The sequence below is a fragment of the Oncorhynchus tshawytscha genome, linkage group LG04 (assembly GCF_018296145.1).
Source record: "Oncorhynchus tshawytscha isolate Ot180627B linkage group LG04, Otsh_v2.0, whole genome shotgun sequence".
Taxonomy (NCBI): domain Eukaryota; kingdom Metazoa; phylum Chordata; class Actinopteri; order Salmoniformes; family Salmonidae; genus Oncorhynchus; species Oncorhynchus tshawytscha.
The window spans coordinates 26612796-26632667 of NC_056432.1; the positions used below are offsets into that span (position 1 = coordinate 26612796).

The 19872-nt window shown below is 43.9% G+C and overlaps 1 protein-coding gene across 2 annotated transcripts in view; it reads right to left on the reverse strand.

Moving 5' to 3' along the window:
* LOC112248430 (synapsin-1) overlaps positions 1-14119 on the reverse strand; it is a 30495-nt gene extending 16376 nt beyond the window's left edge. The window contains exons 1-7 of one of the 2 annotated variants that reach the window (XM_024417452.2): positions 13130-14119; positions 4467-4524; positions 3210-3301; positions 2422-2578; positions 2179-2268; positions 268-330; positions 3-145 (exon numbers count right to left, since the gene is read on the reverse strand). In XM_024417452.2, the coding sequence (XP_024273220.2) occupies positions 3-145; positions 268-330; positions 2179-2268; positions 2422-2578; positions 3210-3301; positions 4467-4524; positions 13130-13455 (929 nt within the window). In that variant the 5' untranslated portion in view covers positions 13456-14119. The remainder of the gene's footprint in view (positions 1-2; positions 146-267; positions 331-2178; positions 2269-2421; positions 2579-3209; positions 3302-4466; positions 4525-13129) is intronic. The other variant, XM_024417453.2, reaches the window with a different exon arrangement.
* Between the last annotated feature and the right edge of the window lie 5753 nt (positions 14120-19872).

Sequence of the window (19872 nt, forward strand, 5' to 3'; positions counted from 1 at the left end):
ACATGTAGGCCTTGTAATTGTCTCCAATCTTCTGGATGCGAACATCATACTTTGCATCGATGAAAGGTTCAGATGTGGCATAGGTCTTGGTCAGGGCAACAACACTGGCAATATCTTGGAAGTCATATTGATTGTCCACTTTCACCTGCAGGGTAAAGTCATGATTGAATAAGATTATGTCAATAGTATTGATTTGTGAAGCATAAACACTAATCCAGGCCTACTTTGTATAATTTAAAATAAGTAACAAGAGCAGTCCAGTCCTACCTTCCCTATCCCTGAGTGGGCGTGCCCCATTTTCACCACCACAGGGAAACCAGGAGTGGTAATCTGCAGCAAAAGACAACACAACATCCCCATTGGAAAACGTCATACTACACAGGCTCCAGACATGCAGGTAGGTTTGTTTGACTAAAGAGAATGTATAGCACAGCATTTCTTAGTAAATTGCTAACTGAGTAAACTGTAAACTCAAATTGAGCTGCTGTTATTTGCTAGGATGCAGTTAAATAACAAAGTATCATCACGTTTTAATGTGCATTCGGAAAGCATTAAGACCCTTTTTCCCTTTTTTTCCCTTCCCTTTTTTCCACATTTTGTTAGGTTACACCCTTATTCTAAAAAGGATTAAATTACTTATTTTTCTCATAAATCTACACACAACACCCAATAATCACAAAATGAAAGCAGTTTCACAAATTTTTGCAAATTATTACAAATAAAAAACAGAAGTATTACATAAGTATTCAGACCCTTTGCTATTATGAGACTCGAAATTGAGCTCAGTTGCATTCTGTTTCCATTGATCATCCTTGAGATGTTTCTACAACTTGATTGGAGTCCACCTGTGGTAAATTCAATTGATTGGGCATGATTTAGAAAGGCACACACCTGTCTATTTAAGGTCAAACAGTTGACAGTGCATGTCAGAGCAAAAACCAAGCCATGAGGTCGTAGCTCTGAGACAGGATTTTGTCGGGGCACAGATCTGGGGAAGGGTACCAAAAAAATGTTTGCAGTAAAATGTTTGCAGTTCCCATTCTTAAATGGAAGAAGTTAAGAACCACCATGACTCTTCCAAGAGCTGGCCGCCAGGACAAACTGAGCAAACGGGGGAGAAGGGCTTTGGTCAGGGAGGTGACCAAGAACCTGATGGTGACTAACGGAGCTCCAGAGTTCCTCTGTGGCGGGAGAACCATCCAGAAGGACAACCATCTCTGCAGCACTCCACCAATCAGGCCTTTATGGTAGAGTGGCCAGACTGTAGCCACTCCTCAGTAAAAAGCACATGACAGCCCGCTTGGAGTACTCTCAGACCATGAGAAACAGAATTCTCTGGTCTGATGAAACCAAGATTGAACTCTTTGGCCGTGAATGCCAAGTGTCACGTCTGGAGGAAACCTGGCACCATCCCTAGGGTGAAGCATGGTGGTGGCAACATCATACTGTGGGGATGTTTTTCAGCTACAGGGACTAGGAGACTAGTCAGGATCGAGGGAAAGATGAACGGAGCAAAGTACAGCGAGATCCTTGATGAAACCTGCTCCAGAGTGCTCAGTACCTCAGACTGGGGGTAAACATTCACCTTCCAACAGGAGAACAACCTTAAGCACACAGCCAAGACATCACAGGAGTGGCTTCGGGACTAGTCTCTGAATGTTCTTGAGTGGCCCAGCCAGAGCCCGGACATGAACCCGATCGAACATCTCGGGAGAGACCAGAAAATAGCTGTGCAGCGACGCTCCCCATCCAACCAGACAGCGCTTAAGGAGCGATTCATGTTGATCATTGAGGCGAGCTGCGCCGAGAGCAGGCCAGCGACTGCAGGTGTGGAGGGGGGCAGCACTGCGGCTGCACAGACACTGATCTCATTGCAGCACTACTGAGGGGATCCATAGGGCACAGGAATAATCAAACCCACTCTGGCTCTACTGCGACCTGTACACATGAACCCTCAGTCTAATCAAAGACAATGTTAAGATTGATTGTTGTGATAGATCTGAGATGGATTATTGACGTGTGCTAGCTACTCCTTTGCCCTTTTCTTACTGGACACAGAAATGTGTTATTCAAACAGAAGGGCCACCTAATAGTCTTTGCTTAGGTCTGTTTAGTGTGAAAACATGGCCATGTCGTGGTGGGGGAGAAGTAGAGGGAAGCAGATGGCAGAACACCCACCATTTCTCTGTGGTTGGGATAGTAAACCTGCTCGATCAGTGGGAATTCCTCTGGTCCAAGTTGCTTGTACAATCTCACCATATTAGCAAACTGAAACGAGACACGAAAATACACAAGAGGTGACTTTTTCAGTTAAATCAAAAGTCATGATCTGTCTAGCAGTCATGGCTGTTTACTTGAATTAGATTAGGCTCAGAAAGCAAATAACAAACAATTGAATCTGCTTTATATTGCCACGCTTACCACCCATGGTTTGTCACAGAAGTTGTAGACAGAGTGTAGAGAGTTTACACCCGCGAGACCAGCATACTGTAACCCAATCACTATGTGTCGGTGGTCTCCATTCTTGGCCATACTGAAGGCATGCTGCCTAACCAGCACAAAGTCTGGCCTGAAACACCTTGGAAAGATTTTAAATCACACATTACCAATACATTATATTCAAACAGACATGTCAACATTTTATTCTGGCTTTTGCACTTGAAAATTACAAGAATCATGCATATCTTATAACATAGGCAATCAGGACACACTTATGATATTGTCACGCCCTGATCTGTTTCACCTGTTCCTGTGATTGTCTCCACCCCCTCCAGGTGTCGCTTATTTTCCCCAGTGTATTTATCCCTGTGTTTCCTGTCTCTCTGTGCCAGTTCGTCTTGTATGTTAGTCAAGTCAACCAGCGTTTTTACCTTTCTCCTTTTGCTATTCTCTAGTTTATAGTCTTCCCGGTTTTGACCCCTGCCTGACCCTGGACTACTTTCCCACCTGCTTGATCATCCTGCCTGCCCTGACCTTGATTCTGCCTGCCCTCTGGTACCTTTTGGACTCTGAACTGGTTTTGACCCATTTGACTGTCCACGACCATTCTCTTGCCTTACCCTTTTGGATTAATAAATATTGTAAGACTCCAACAATCTGCCTCATGTGTCTGCATCTGGGTCTAGCCTTGTGTCATGATAGATATTTGTGTCTGATTATCTTAAACATCATGTAGAACACTGTATTCAAAGGATGTACAGTAGACTTACTTGGTGACCTTGGTTCCATTCCGGATTGCTTCGATATCAACACTATAGCCCCCTGTAGCATGCGCTATTAGGTTGATTTCAGAGAAGTCAGCCTGAGTGGACAACATCCATGTCAATCCCAGTCAAACCTCAATGTGATCATAACAGGGACATATTAAAGTTATAGTTCACTGCAAAAATCAATGTTTTCCAGGCGTGATGAAATTAGATTTTTTCCATTTCTTTGGAGTTGAGACAGGTGGGTCTACAAAATAGATGGTGTGGAACATTGATTCATCTTCACATTAGCCCACTTAAGAGATCAGATTTGTCTGACAGACTTTGATTTTGGAGTGAACTACTGTATTACTTCAATGGCTTTGTCCCCAAAAACTGAGGCAGAAGGTAGGCATTATCACCTCCACAGATAATGAGACATTCATTGCACAGGGCTCTTCCTGCTGAGACTCATGGGGTGCATAGTGGAAACACTCTAATGCAACATAAAAGGAGCGGACAGAAATAGGAGACATTGAAAATGCCGGTAGAGAAAATAATCCAGAAGCATTTTCAAGTCTCCTTTTACAAAGCACAGAGAGTAGCATTAACTTCATTGTTCTATTAAGCCACCACCGGGTACAAATGTTTTGGGGTCCATGAGATCATTTTATTTTCCATGGATATTGTTAGCAGATTCAGAGTGACCTATTTCCTTAATATATTTGACAAATATGAAAACATTATTATCTCACTTGATAATTATCCAACTGTCAGTCCACTTAACATAGTTCAACTACACAGTATGTGCATGTCTTGGGATTTCTTTGATTCATTGTTTATTGCATACAGTAAGTGCAGGTGTGCAGCACCCATGTACGCTCCTAGAAAAAACGGTTTCAAACGGGTTCTTCAGCTGTTCCCTTTGAAAAACCCTTTTTGGTGCCGGGTATACCTATTTTGGGTTCCATGTAGAAACCTCTGTGTATAGGGTTTTTACATGGAACCCAAAAGAATTCTACCTGGAACCAAAAAAGATTTTTAAAAGGGTTCCCCTATGGCGACAGCTGAAGAAGCGTTTTAGGTTCTAGATAGCACCTTTTTTTCTAAGAGTGTAGATGCAGGGGTTGTCTATCTGTGTGGTTCAAGCCCTGTACTCAATAAAACCCATCATGAGATGACCTGTGAGTTTCATTGGCTGTTCTATAACCTCAAATCTCCTCTCTCCATCTCTGATATCAAATATACAATTAAAATAACAAAGGTGAACGAGCAACCCACCTGTTCCACCTTAATGTCGAATTCACCATGAACCTTTTTACCTTTGAAGACCTTTACCCTAGAGAAGAAAGGCAAGAGAAAATATTTCAATTGCATAAAAACTAGGACTACTTTGGAGAGTAGTTTTGTAATGCTATTTCACAAGCATACTCGATGTACAGTGCCTTCAGAAAGTATTCACACCCCTTGACCTTTTTTCAAATTTTGTTGTGTTACAGCCTGTTTACAAATTAATACAAAAATGACAAGCTGAAATGTCTTGAGTCAATAAGTATTCAACCCAATTTTTATGGCAAGCCTAAATAAATTCTGGAGTAAAAATGTGCTTAACAAGTCACATAATAAGTTGCATGGACTCCCTCTGTATGAAATAATAAAGTGTGACATTATTTTTTAATGACTAACTCTTCTCTGTACCCTACACAAACAATTACAGTATGTTCGGAAAGTATTCAGACCCCTTGACTTTTTCCACATTTTGTTACGTTACTGCCTTGTTCTAAAATAGATCAAATAGAAGATTTTCCTCATCAATCTACACACATTATCCAAAAATGACAAAGCGAAAACAGGTTTTTAGAAATCTTTGCAAATGTATTTTTAAAAAATAGTGGCCTCCATTCTTAAATGGAAGAAGTTTCAGACCACCAAGACTCTTCCTTGAGCTGGTCACCCGGCCAAACTGAGCAATTGGAGGAGAAGGGCCTTGGTCAGGGTGGTGACCAAGAACCTGATGGTCACTCTGACAGAGTCCTAGAGTTCCTATGTGGAGATGGGAGAAACTTCCAGAAGGACAACCATCTCTGCAGCACTCTAGCAATCAGGCCTTTATGGTAGAGTGGCCAGACAGAAGCCACTCCTCAGTAAAAGGCACATGACAGCCCGCTTAGAGTTTGCCAAAAGGCACCTAAAGGACTCTCAGACCATGAGAAACAAAATTCTCTGGTCTGATGAAACCAATATTAAACTCTGGCCTGAAAGCCAAGTGTCACGTCTGAAGGAAATCTGGCACCATCCCTACGGTGAAGCATGGTGGTGGCAGGATCATGCTGTGGGGATGCTGTTCAGCGGCAGGGACTGGGAGACAGGATTGAGTCAGGATTGAGTCAGGATAGTCAGGATTGAGGAGTGCCCATTGGGTTCTTGGTCACCTCACTGACCAAGGCCCTTCTCCTCCAACTGCTCAGTTTGGCCGGGCGACCAACTCTAGGAAGAGTCTTGGTGGTTCAAAACTTCTTCCATTTATGAATGATGGTGGCCACTGTGTTCTTTGGGACCTTCAACGCTGCTGACATTTTTTGGTACCCTTCCCCAGATCTGTGACTCGAAAACAATCCTGTTTCGGAGCTCTATGGACAAGTCCTTCTAACTCATGGCTTGGTTTTTGTGACATGCACTGCCAACTGTTGGAACGTACAGTAAATAGAGAGGTGTGCATCTTTTCAAATCATGTCCAATAAATTTAATTTACCACAGGTGGACTCCAATCAAGTTGTATAAACATCTCAAGGATGATCAATGAAAACAGGATTCACCTGAGCTCAATTTCAAGTCTCATCGCAAAGGGTCTGAATAATTATATACATACGTTTTTTTTTTCTAAATTTCTAAAAACCTGTTTTCGCTTTGTCATTATGGATGTGTATAGGATTGATGAAGAAAAAAACTGTTTAATACATTTTAGAATAAGGTTGTAATGTAACAAAATGTGGATAAAGTTAAGGGGTCTGAATACTTTCCGAAGGCACTGATACTGTAAGGTCCCTCAGTCAAGCAGTGAATTTCAAACATCAATTCAACCACAAAGACCAAGGTGGTTATCCAATGCCTCGCAAATAAGTACACCTATTGGTAGATGGGTAAAAAAGCAGACCTTGAATATCCCTTTGTACATGGTGAAGTTATTAATTGCACTTTGGATGGTGTATCGATGCACCCTGTCACTACAAAGATACAGGCGTCCATCCTAACTCAATTTCTGGAGAGGAAGAAAACCGCTCAGGGACGTCGCCATGAGACCAATGGCGACTGTAAACAGTTACAGCGTTTAATGGCTGTGATAGGAAAAAACTGAGGATGGATCAACAACATTGTAGTTACTCTACAATACTAACCTAAATGACAGAGTGAAAAGAAGGAAGTCTGTACAGAATTAAACAAATTGAAAACAAGCATCCTGTTGCAATAGGCACTAAAGTAAAACAGCAAAAAATGTGTCAAAGAAATGAACTTGAATACAAAGTGTTCTAAGCACAGGCAGAATTCTAGAGGAGAACCTGGTTCAGTCTGCTTTCCAACAAAGAAACAAATTCACATTTCAGCAAGACAATAACCTAAAACACAAGCCCAAATATACAATGGAGTTGTTTACCAAGATATCATTGAATGTTCCGGAGTGGCCTAGTCATAGTTTTGACTTAAATCGTCTTGAAAATCTATGGCAAGACTTGAAAATGGCTGTCTAGCAATGATCAACAACCAACTGAACAGAGTTTGAAGAATTTTTTAAAGAATAATGAACAAATATTGTACAATCCATGTGTGCAAAGCTCTTAGAGACTTACCCAGAAAAACTCACAGCTGTAATCGCCGCCCAAGATGATTCTAACATGTATTGAGTCAGGGGTGTGAATACTTATGTAAATGAGATATTTTTGTATTTCATTTTCAATATATTTGCTAAAATTTTTAATAACATGTTTTCACTTTGTCATTATGGTGTATTGTGTGTAGATGGGTGAAAATCTACTTTATCGATTTTGAATTCAGGCTGTAACACAACAAGAAGTAAAATAAGTCAAGGGGTATGAATACTTTCTGAAGTAACTGTAGGTATACATGTATTATCAAATAAAACGGACCCAGTTTAACACACTGGAAAGGAACATGAACTATCATGGACCAAGAAATCATCATGGTATCTTACACTTTTGGCGTAAGGTAAATACTTAATCAGTGGGGCTCTCATATGGGCTGATAAGCAGACCAAAAAAACATTACATTCTGAATGCGTCATAATTTGGTCTGACAGAACCATTTGAATATGTAGCCTAGTCTAGTTTACCATGCCTGGCACAAGTGAGGCTATCTGGAATGTGCAGGTGGTGCAGAAGAGCAATTGCACCATTTGCATTGCCCAAGACATCTTCATTATTTCGGTGGCATATGTACAGTGGGGCAAAAAAGTATTTAGTCAGCCACCAATTGTGCAAGTTCTCCCACTTAAAAAGATGAGAGGCCTGTAATTTTCATCATAGGTACACTTCAACTATGACAGACAAAATGAGAAAAAAAATCCAGAAAATCACATCGTTGGATTTTTAATGAATTTATTTGCAAATTATGGTGGAAAATAAGTATTTGGTCAATAACAAAAGTTTATCTCAATACTTTGTTATATACCCTTTGTTGGCAATGACAGAGGTCAATCGTTTTCTGTAAGTCTTCACAAGGTTTTCACACACTGTTGCTGGTATTTTGGCCCATTCCTCCATGCAGATCTCCTCTAGAGCAGTGATGTTTTGGGGCTGTTGCTGGGCAACACAGACTTTCAACTCCCTCCAAAGATTTTCTATGGGGTTGAGATCTGGAGACTGGCTAGGCCACTCCAGGACCTTGAAATGCTTCTTACTAAGCCACTCTTTCGTTGCCCGGGCGGTGTGTTTGGGATCATTGTCATGCTGAAAGACCCAGCCACGTTTCATCTTCAATGCCCTTGCTGATGGAAGGAGGTTTTCAATCAAAATCTCACGATACATGGCCCCATTCATTCTTTCCTTTACACGGATCAGTCGTCCTGGTTCCTTTGCAGAAAAACAGCCCCAAAGCCCCAAAAACAGCCCCACCCCCATGCTTCACAGTAGGTGTGGTGTTCTTTGGATGCAACTCAGCATACTTTGTCCTCCAAACACGAGGAGTTGAGTTTTTACCAAAAAGTTATATTTTGGTTTCATCTGACCATATGACATTCTCCCAATCTTCTTCTGGATCATCCAAATGCTCTCTAGCAAATTTCAGACGGGCCTGGACATGTACTGGCTTAAGCAGGGGGACACGTCTTGCACTGCAGGATTTGAGTCATTGGCGGCGTAGTGTGTTACTGATGGTAGGCTTTGTTACTTTGGTCCCAGCTCTCTGCAGGTCATTCACTAGGTCCCCCCGTGTGGTTCTGGGATTTTTGCTCACCGTTCTTGTGATCATTTTGACCCCACGGGGTGAGATCTTGCGTGGAGCCCCAGATCGAGGGAGATTATCAGTGGTCTTGTATGTCTTCCATTTCCTAATAATTGCTCCCACAGTTGATTTCTTCAAACCAAGTTGCTTACCTATTGCTGATTCAGTCTTCCCAGCCTGGTGCAGGTCTACAATTTTGTTTCTGGTGTCCTTTGACAGCTCTTTGGTCTTGGCCATAGTGGAGTTTGGGGTGTGACTGTTTGAGGTTGTGGACAGGTGTCTTTTATACTGATAACAAGTTCAAACAGGTGCCATTAATACAGGTAATGAGTGGAGGACAGAGGAGCCTTTTAAAGAAGGTCTGTGAGAGCCAGGTCTGTGAGAGCCAGAAATCTTGCTTGTTTGTAGGTGACCAAATACTTATTTTCCACCATCATTTGCAAATAAATTCATAAAAAAATCCTACAATGTGATTTTCTGGATTTTTTTGTTTCTCATTTTGTCTGTCATCATTGAAGTGTACCTATGATGAAATTTACAGGCCTCTCTCATCTTTTAAGTGGGAGAACTTGCATAATTGGTGGCTGACTAAATACTTTTTTGCCCCACTGTAGGTGTGATAATAACTGTGGATAGCATTGATCAACACTGATTGTACAAAACATCAGGATCACCTGCTCTTTCCATGACATAGACTGACCAGGTGAATCAGAGGAATCCTGGTGAAGCCATGATCCCTTATTGATGTCACTCATTAAATCCACTTCAATCAGTGTAGATGAAGGGGAGCAGACAGGTTAAAGAATGATTTTTAAGCCTTGAGTGTAACGGTTCTCTTTTGGTGAAGGAGAGTCGGACCAAAATGCGGCGTGTAGATTGCGATCCATGTTTAATCAACAAAAGTAAAACACGAATCAATACAAAAAAACAACAAACGTGGAAACGTAACGAAAACCGAAACAGCCCTATCTGGTAAAAACACAGAGACAGGAACAATCACCCACAAACACACAGTGAAACCCAGGCTACCTAAATATGGTTCCCAATCAGAGACAATGACTAACACCTGCCTCTGATTGAGAACCATATCAGGCCAGACATAGAAATAGACAAACTAGACATAGAATGCCCACTCAGCTCACACCCTGACCAACCAAAACATAGAAATATACAAAGTAAACTATGGTCAGGGTGTGACAGTACACCCCCCCAAGGTGCGGACTCCGGCCGCAAAACCTGAACCTATAGGAGAGGGTCTGGGTGGGCATCTGTCCGCGGTGGCGGCTCTGGTGCTGGACGTGGCCCCCACTTCACCGTAGTCTTCCTCCACCTTGTCCGCTTCCGTGACCTCCTAGCCACGGCAACCCTACTTAATAACACGGGACAGAGGGGCAGCTCGGGACAGAGGGGCAGCTCGGGACAGAGGGGCAGCTCGGGACAGAGGGACAGCTCGGGACAAAGGGGCTCTTCAGACTCCGACAGCACAGGAGAGGAGGAAGGCTCTGGCAGATCCTGGCTGACTGGCGGATCTGGAAGAGTCTGGCAGACTGGCGGATCTGGAAGAGTCTGGCAGACTGGCGGATCTGGAAGAGTCTGGCAGACTGGCAGATCTAGAAGAGTCTGGCTGACTGGCGGATCCTGGCTGACTGGCAGTTCTGGCAGATCCTGGCTGACTGGCGGATCCTGGCAGACTGGTGGATCCTGGCTGGCTGGCGGATCTAACTGATCCTGGCAGACTGGCGGCACTTGCGGCGCTGGACAGACTGGCGGCACTGGGCAGACTGGCGGCACTGGCGGCGCTGGGCAGACTGACGGCACTGGCGGCGCTGGGCAGACTGGCGGCACTGGAAGAGTCTGGTTGACTGGCGGATCTGGAAGAGTCTGGCTGACTGGCAGATCTGGAAGAGTCTGGCTGACTGGCGGATCTGGAAGAGTCTGGTTGACTGGCGGATCTGGAAGAGTCTGGTTGACTGGCGGATCTGGAAGAGTCTGGCTGACGGGCGGATCTGGAAGAGTCTGGCTGACTGGCGGATCATGGCAGACTGACTGATCTGGCTGCTCCATGCTGACTGGCGGCTCTGGCTGCTCCATATAGGCTGAAAGCTCTGGCGGCTTCTTACAGACTGGCAGCTCTGGCGGCTCCGTGCAGACTGGCAGCTCCTTGCAGACTGGCAGCTCCGTGCAGACTGGCAGGTCCGTGCAGACTGGCAGCTCCGGCTGCTCCATGCAGACTGACATCTCTAGCTGCTCCATGCAGACTGGCAGCTCTGGCTGCTCCATGCAGACTGGCAGCTCCATGCAGACTGACAGCTCTGGCTGCGCTAAACAGGCAGGAGACTCCGGCAACGCTGTATAGGCGGAAGGCTCTGGTAGCGCTGAACAGGCGGGAGACTCCGACAGCGCAGGAGAGGAGGAAGGCTCTGGCAGCGGTGGAGAGGCGAGGCGCACTGTAGGCCTGATGCGTGGTGCTGGCACTGGTGGTACTGGATAGACCGGACCGTGCAGGCGCACTGGAGCTCTTGAGCACCGAGCCTGCCCAACCTTACATGGTTGAATGCTCTTGGTCGCCCTGCCAGTGCGGCGAGGTAGAACAGCCCGCACTGGGCTATGCAGGCGAACCGGAGACACCGAGCGCAAGGCTGGTGCCATGTAAGCCGGCCCAAGGAGACACACTGGAGACCAGATGCGTAGAGCCGGCTTCATGGCATTTGGCTCGACGCTCAATCTAGCCCGGCCGATACGCGGAGCTGGAATATACCACACCGGGCTATGCACCCGCACTGGGGACACCTTGCGCACCACTGCATAACACGGTGCCTGCCCGGTCTCTCTAGCCCCCCGGTAAGCACAGGGAGTTTGCGCAGGTCTCCTACCTGGCATAGCCCTACTCCCTGTGAGCCCCCTCCCAAGAAATTTTTGGGGCTGACTCTCGGGCTTCCTTGCCAACCGTGTTCCCTCATATCGCCGGCTCCTCTCTCCGGCTGCCTCTGCTCTCCTCCACCTGTTCCCATGGAAGGCGATCCCTTCCCGCCAGGATCTCCTCCCATGTATAGCAACCCTTGCCATCCAATATATCGTCCCATGTGTCCCATGTCCAATCCTCATTGCGCCGCTGTTGCTGCCTTTGTTGCTTCTCCTGTGGCTCCTGTCTGTTGACACGCCGCTTGGTCCCGTTGCGGTGGGTGATTCTGTAACGGTTCTCTTTTGGTGAAGGAGAGTCGGACCAAAATGCGGCGTGTAGATTGCGATCCATGTTTAATCAACAAACGTAAAACACGAATCAATACAAAAACTACAAAAAAACAACAAACGTGGAAACGTAACGAAAACCGAAACAGCCCTATCTGGTGAAAACACAGAGACAGGAACAATCACCCACAAACACACAGTGAAACCCAGGCTACCTAAATATGGTTCCCAATCAGAGACAATGACTAACACCTGCCTCTGATTGAGAACCATATCAGGCCAGACATAGAAATAGACAAACTAGACATGAAACATAGAATGCCCACTCAGCTCACACCCTGACCAACCAAAACATAGAAATATACAAAGTAAACTATGGTCAGGGTGTGACATTGAGATAGTTACGACATGGATTGTGTATGTGTGCCATTCAAACGGTGAATGGGCAAGACAAAATATTTAAGTGGCTTTGAACGTGGTATGGTAGTAGGTGCCAGGCACACCGGTTGAAGTGTGTCAAGAACTGCAACCCTTCTGGATTTTCACGCTCAACAGTTTCCTGTATGTATCAAAAATGGCCACCACCCAAAGGACATCCACAACTGTGGGAAGCATTGGAGTCAACATGGGCCAGCATCCCTGTGGAATGCTTTTGACACCTTGTAGAGCCCATCCCCCAACAAATTGAGGCTATTCTGATTGCAAAAGGGGGTGACACTCAATATTAGGAAGGTGTTCCTAATGTTTTATTCACTCAGTGTACACTGTAGTATGCAGCAGTTGGGCGGCAGGTAGCCTGGTGGTTAAGAGTGTGTGGACAGTAACCGAAAGGTCGCTGGTTTGAATCCCGGAGCCGACTAGGTGAAAGGCACTTAACTCTTAATTGCTCCTGTAAATAAGAGCGTCTGCTAAATTAGTAAAATGTGGTCTCGTTGTGTGTGTTGTTACTATCCTTGTGGGGACCTAACAATTGATTCGCATTCAAAATCCTAACCCTTAACCCCTAACCCAACCATAACGCCTAACCTAACCACACATTCTAACCTAATTGTAACCCTATCCCTAAACTTAACCCCTAAGCCTAAAATAACTTTTTTCCTTGTGGGGACTGGCGAAATGTCCCCACTTGTCAGAATATTCCTTGTTTTACTATCCTTGTGAGGATATGTGTGCCTGTGTGTTATGACCAAAGTAAAGATGAATTATATCCTAATGACGTTATGTTTCTTGGGAGCATACTGACACCCATTTGAGTCTAGACATGGGCCGTAACGTGTAACCTTACACAGTACTCTCCTTACCAGTCTGTTTGTTGGTCATCAATTACCAGGAGTATCTTGGCACCAGAGGCAACGCCTGCTTTGTCTGCTACCTCGGTGACTTTCTCAGCAACAGCAGCAGTGGTTTGTTTGACAGCTTTAGTAAAGGAAGATAAAAATCCAGCTCCGGATCCGCTGCCAGTGCCCTCCGACTGCTGGTTGGTAGACAGACGCCTCTCCGGTGGTCCAGGCGACACTACTGCAGGGTCTTGCTGCGGCAGGTCAGGGCGTTGTAGATCAGTCATGTACCCATTGGGCAAATTGGACATAAAATTGCTGTCCGACAGCCGACGACGCAGGTAATTCATGTTGAAAATGTTTGGCTACGAAAAGGTGTATGTATGGTGAATCCTCCTTTCTGATGCAAATGTATGAATTCGCCTACCAATAGCCTATAACACTATTTTGACATTTGAATCGAAGGATCAGTTGGAAATGTATCAACCCTGAGTCGCAGAAGAAAAAAAAACAAGTTACGTCGTTAAAATAGGTATCTCCATTAAATTATGTTATTTCCAAATCTATAGATGGATTGGCCTGTATCCCCTTCAAGGTTCAGACCTCTTCAATTGACTCGAAGAAGGATTATCGGTCACGATGAGAAACACACAGTCAACACGAATATCTAAGCTTCGCCTACCTCCAATTGTCCAAATTCGAGCCGTATCCAACAAAACATGAGTGAGTGGCTGCGTAAAATAGATAACATGTGAGTCTGGCATCCACGTTCACTGACCAAACAGGCCGTGCTTCGGTCTCTTTTCTAGGGAACGGAGGTTCCGTGATTTACATTTGGGTTTCCAGAATTTGTCTTCTTGCATCACCCCTATCCAATCTTTCCTTCGAGGTTCGGCGCAGTTTTCCCGTCTATCCTGCGTCACTCCCTTGCATCCCTTTGAGAGGAGAGGGGCAGGTTGGGATGAGGGTTGGTGCTGAGGAGATACGATTGAGGGGCGTTGCTCTCCTTTCGGGAGAAGGACTGCGGGTACCCCCCATACAGGAAATGCGCCATATGTTGCCTATGCTCGTGATGAATTTTAAAAAGTTAATGAAGAAGTAATAGCCTAATAGCCATAGGTTTAGGAAGTTGTTCAGATTTTGATATTCAAGGATAGTAGTGGATTTTAGAGAATTGTGTGATACATTATAATAGGCTGCACATTTATAGACAAAGCAAAGAGGGATTGTTGCTGAGAGCTGGACTTTTCTAAGCAGCCTGGTCCCATAGACTAGACGTAACATAGTAAACGTAATTCCGGGACTACCAAATTAGTATGTCACGTTACTATTGGTAATGTTAATTAAGCCAGAAGGGTGGTTGGTCTGGGCGGATGGGTAGGCGTAGAACATGAATGTCTAGCAACCCAATTTAGAATTTCATCACAGACAACTTTAGAATTTTATTTTTTAATGAGCAACTTTTCAACTACTTACTATAGTTTAGATACTTTTTAACTACTTAGCGTGTTAGCTAACCCTTCCCCTAAACCTAACCTTAACCCTTCCAGCTAACACCTTCCCTAACCCTTTAACCTAACTCCTGAACTTAATCCTAACCCTAACCCCTAGCCTAGCTAACGTTAGCCAGCTAGGTAACATAGCCACCTAGCTAGAATTCGTAACATATCATACATTTAGAAAATGAATAACATACAGCTGAAGTCAGAAGTTTAAATGTATTTGGCTAAGGTGTATGTAAACTCCGTTTTCACATTTAATCCTAGTAAAAATCCCCTGTTTTAGGTCATTTAGGATCACCACTTTATTTTAAGAATGTGAAATGTCAGAATAATAGTAGAGAGGATTATTTATTTCAGATTTGATTTCTTTCATCACATTCCGAGTGGGTCAGAAGTTTACATACACTCAATTAGTATTTGGTAGCATCACCTTTAAATTGTTTAACTTGGGTCAAACATTTCAGGTAGCCTTCCACAAGCTTCCCACAATAAGTTGGGTGAATTTTGGCCCATTCCTCCTGACAGAGCTGGTCTAACTGAGTCAGGTTTGTCGGCCTCCTTGCTCGCACATGCCTTTTCAGTTCTGCCCACACATTTTCTACAGGATTGAGGTCAGGGCTTTGTGATGGCCACTCCAATACCTTGACTTTGTTGTCCTTAGGCCATTTTGCCACAACTTTGGAAGTATGCTTGGGTCATTGTCCATTTGGAAGACAAATTTGCGACCAAGCTTCAACTTCCTGACTGATGTCTTTAGATGTTGCTTCAATATATCCACATCATTTCCCTACCTCATGATGCCATCCTTTTTGTGAAGTGCACCAGGCCCTCCTGCAGCAAAGCACCCCCACAACATGATGCTGCCACCCCCGTGCTTCACGGTTGGAATGGTGTTCTTTGGCTTACAAGCATCCCCCTTTTTCATCCAAACATAACGATGGTCATTATCACCAAACAGTTCTATTTTAGTTTTATCAGATCAGAGGACATTTCTTAAAAAAGTACGATCTTTGACCTCATGTGCAGTTGCAAAATGTAGTCTGGCATTTTTATGGCGGTTTTGGAGCAGTGGCTTCTTCCTTGCTGAGTGGCCTTTCAGGTTATGTCGATATAGGACTAGTTTTACTGTGGATATAGTTACTTTTGTACCTGTTTCCTCCAGCATCTTCACAAGGTCTTTTTCTGTTGTTCCGGGATTGATTTGCACTTTTCGCACCAAAGTACGTTCATCTCTAGGAGACAGAACTCATCTCCTTCCTGAGTGGTATGACAGCTGTGTGGTCCCATGGTGTTTATATTTGCGTACTATTGTTTGTACAGATGAACGTGGTACCTTCAGGCATTTGGAAATTGCTCCCAAGGATGAACCAGACTTGTGGAGGTCTACAATTGTTTTTCTGAGGTCTTGGCTGAGTTATTTTGATTTTCCCATGATGTCAAGCAAAGAGGCACTGAGTTTGAAGCTAGGCCTTGAAATGCATCCACAGGTACACCTCCAATTGACTCAAATTATGTCAATTAGCCTATCAGAAGCTTCTAAAGCCATGACATAATTTTATGGAATTTTCCAAGCTGTTTAAAGGCACAGTCAACTTAGTGTATGTAAACCTCTGACCCACTGGAATTGTGATACAATTAATTATAGGTGAAATAAGGTGAAATATATTATAGGTGAAATAATAATGAGCATTTGTGGGTTCGGTTACAGGCTCAAAATGGCCAGAAACAAAGCACTTTCTTCTGAAACTCATCAGTCTATTCTTCTTCTGAGAAATTACGAATATTCAATGCGAGAAATTGCCAAGAAACTGAAGTTCTCGTACAACACTGTGTACTACTCCATTCACAGAACAGCACAAACTGTCTCTAACCAGAATAGAAAGAGGAGTGAGAGACCTCGATGCACAATTGAACAAGAGGACAAGTACATTAGAGTGTCTAATTTGAGAAACAGGCGCCTCACAAGTCCTCAACTGGCAGCTTAATTAAATAGTGCCCGCAAAACACCAGTCTCAACGTCAACAGTGAAGAGGCGACTCCGGGATGCTGGCCTTCTAGGCAAAGTTCCTCTGTTCAGTGTCTGTATTCTTTTGCCCATCTTAATCTTTTCTTTGTATTGGCCAGTCTGAGATATGGCTTTTTCCTTGCAACTCTGCCTAGAAGGCCAGCTGCCGGAGTCGCCTCTTCACTGTTGACGTTGAGTTTTTGTTACATGTAATCTTTTGGTTCAACCACAATGCAAAATAAGCATCATCAACAGGGGGAACTCTTTTGGGATTGGGTGTACACTGATAAGTTGTAGAAAGAATATCTTCATTTACAAGACCTGTTCACAGAAAATATAATAGGTCATTTAGGGCCTGAGATCAAAGTCCATATTCAGACCACTAGGGGTCAATGTTTTTAAATAGAATGTTGTAGCAGGTTCAAGGGTGTGGGGTTTCCACGTCACCAAGTGCAATAACCAAACACGCACAAGGAGCACAACTAGAATGCAAATTTGGGGAGTTTATTAGGGAGTTTTGAACAATTGGGAAAAGGGGGGGGGGGATTCACCAACCATTTCACAATCCACAATCCTCTTCTCGTTGTCTGTTCCGTTCTCCCGGGGTAATCCTAAAACTCAGGTCCTCAGCCAAACCGGTTCGGTACAAAGTGCAAGTAATCAGACAGTCTAGATCACAACGGGTAATCACACAGATATTTCTCTCTCTTCTCACACTCTTCATAACACACTCTTCAAAACACACTCTTCAAAACACACCCTTCATAACACACTCTTCCCTCTCCATTCTCTGCCCCTTTGTGCAGGTGTAACAGTATAACTTTAGCCCGTCCCCTCGCCCATACCCGGGCGCGAACCAGGGACGCTCTGCACACATCAACAGTCACCCTCAAAGCATCGTTACCATCGCTCCACAAAAGCCGCGGCCCTTGCAGAGCAAGGGGAACAACTACTTCAAGGCCTCAGAGCGGGTGACGTCACCAATTGAAACGCTATTAGCGTGCACCACCGCTAAGTAGCTAGCCATTTCACATCGGTTACACAGGCCGCTACCTCTTTCATCCCAGAGTACTCCCTGGCTTAATGATTCACATGCTCACCTCGTTGGAGCAGGAAGTCCATATAAGGCTCAGCGGTGGAGCCAGCAATACATCTCATTTGAATAACCACTCCCCTCACCTCTCCCTGCCGTCTGCCACAATATCCAGTAGGCCTCCCTCTGTAGTAGTAGGATCTCGATGTTACTTCCTCTCCTTGGTAGAGCAACATGCTCAATGCCTGTGTATTTGAAGGAGGAGATGGGATGGTTAGCTTCAACTATGTGAGCTGCTACTGGATAGTCAGTGTTCTTACACCTGATTGAGCTGCGGTGATCAGCTATGTGTTGTTTTAATTGTCTCTTCATTTGTACTACGTAGGCTTTCCCAAGTGTACAGGTGATGAGATAGATTACTCCCTTTCTTGCATGAGATGATACCCCTAAACAGGAATCTTTCGACCTGTATGTGGGTGACTTGCCTAGTTAAATAAAGGTTCAATTAAAATAAAATAAAATACAGTCTGAAGAAGGATGTTTCAGTAGTGCTATCGCACTGTGCGCATGAGCCACATTTGTAGTTCCCATTTGGAGTGGGTGTCAAGAGTGTCTGAGTGGGCTCGTGGCAGGTCAGATCTTACTAAGCTATTTTTTGTCTGATTGCAGAATATGCCTGTGCTTTTTCAGGATTGCTTTCATTTTCTCCGAACACTTGGTGTACTTAGTGCAAAACACTTTTGTGTTGTTTTTCTTCTTTGGTTTAATTTTGAGCAATTCCTCTCTTGGTTTTTCAGATATTTTCATCATTGCAGCATTAAGCTTTTGTCCTTGTAGCCTCTCATTTTGAATGTATCTGTCATTTTCTTAGCATTGCTGTCAAAATCTGACTGGTGGCCACAGATTCGTTTAACTCTTCAAATTCATAAACACCACATGTTTTTCAGTAGTGACCAAACATACATTATAGTACCATCATCTTTTTTTCATTGTACTACCATGATACATTTTTTGTAAGGGATGTGAGGAACGTGTTTACTGGCCTCATAAATGCTAACCAGCAAGCTAATATTTAGAAAAATTATTTATCCAGCAAACAAGGCTAGCTACAGATGTTAGCTGGCTAGTTCGCTACAGTAGTTAGCTACTGCCATCAGTTGTTCTAGTGATATCATATTTTGCTTATTCCACCATTTATAGTAAATGATAATGCATAATGCATACTATCATTTGAATATAGCGGGAAAAGGGAATCCGTACACACTGTGGACATGGTAGACACATTTAAATGTAGGTGTAGATGCATGATGCGTTCAGAATTCCATGATCAGAACTTCATGATTAGAATACTAAAGCTGCATGAACTGCATGAAAGTCTAGACACGGCCATTGAGAACCGTTGGTCTACTAAGTACTAGCCCATAAAATCCAATAAAAGTTTCCTGAGTGTGAACTACTCACAATGTTGTTTCTATTATACACACTAAATTATAAGACCTTGTGCATGTTGATTGGTTGACATTATGCAGGAAATAGTCATACGAAGAAAAAAAAACACTCTGAATACTCTGAACATGCAGGATCCTTATATGTCCAGTTAAAATTCATCCAATCATATCATCCTATCCTATCAAATTTTGATAAACCCATGAATTCCTCCTGATCATGAAGGAATGTCAATTTTACTTTGCACCATCAGTAGGGGACATTCAGCATCAATCTGTCAAGGAAAATATAATATTCTTTCTAAGAAAGATATCTACATATGTTTCAGGATGTTATGTATCCCAGGAAATAATTACCCACCTACAAATATAAGGGCACAAGGTGAGACCCAGATGCAGACACGGGAGGCAGATGGTTTGAATCTTTGATATTTATTAGAATCCAAAAGGGTAGTCAAGAGAATGGTTGTGGACAGGCAAAAGGTCAAAACCAGTTCAGAGTCCAGGAGGTCAAGGCAGGCAGAATGGTCAGGCAGACAGGTACAGAGTCCAGGAACAGGCAAGGATCAAAACCGGGAGGACTAGCAAAAAGAGAAGAGAAAAGGCAGGCGCACTGGAAAAACACGCTGGTTGACTTGAACATACAAGACGAACTGGCACAGAGATACAGGAAACGCAGGGATAAATACACAGGGGAAAAACACGCTGGTTGACTTGAACATACAAGACGAACTGGCACAGAGAGACAGGAAACACAGGGATAAATACACAGGGGAAAATAA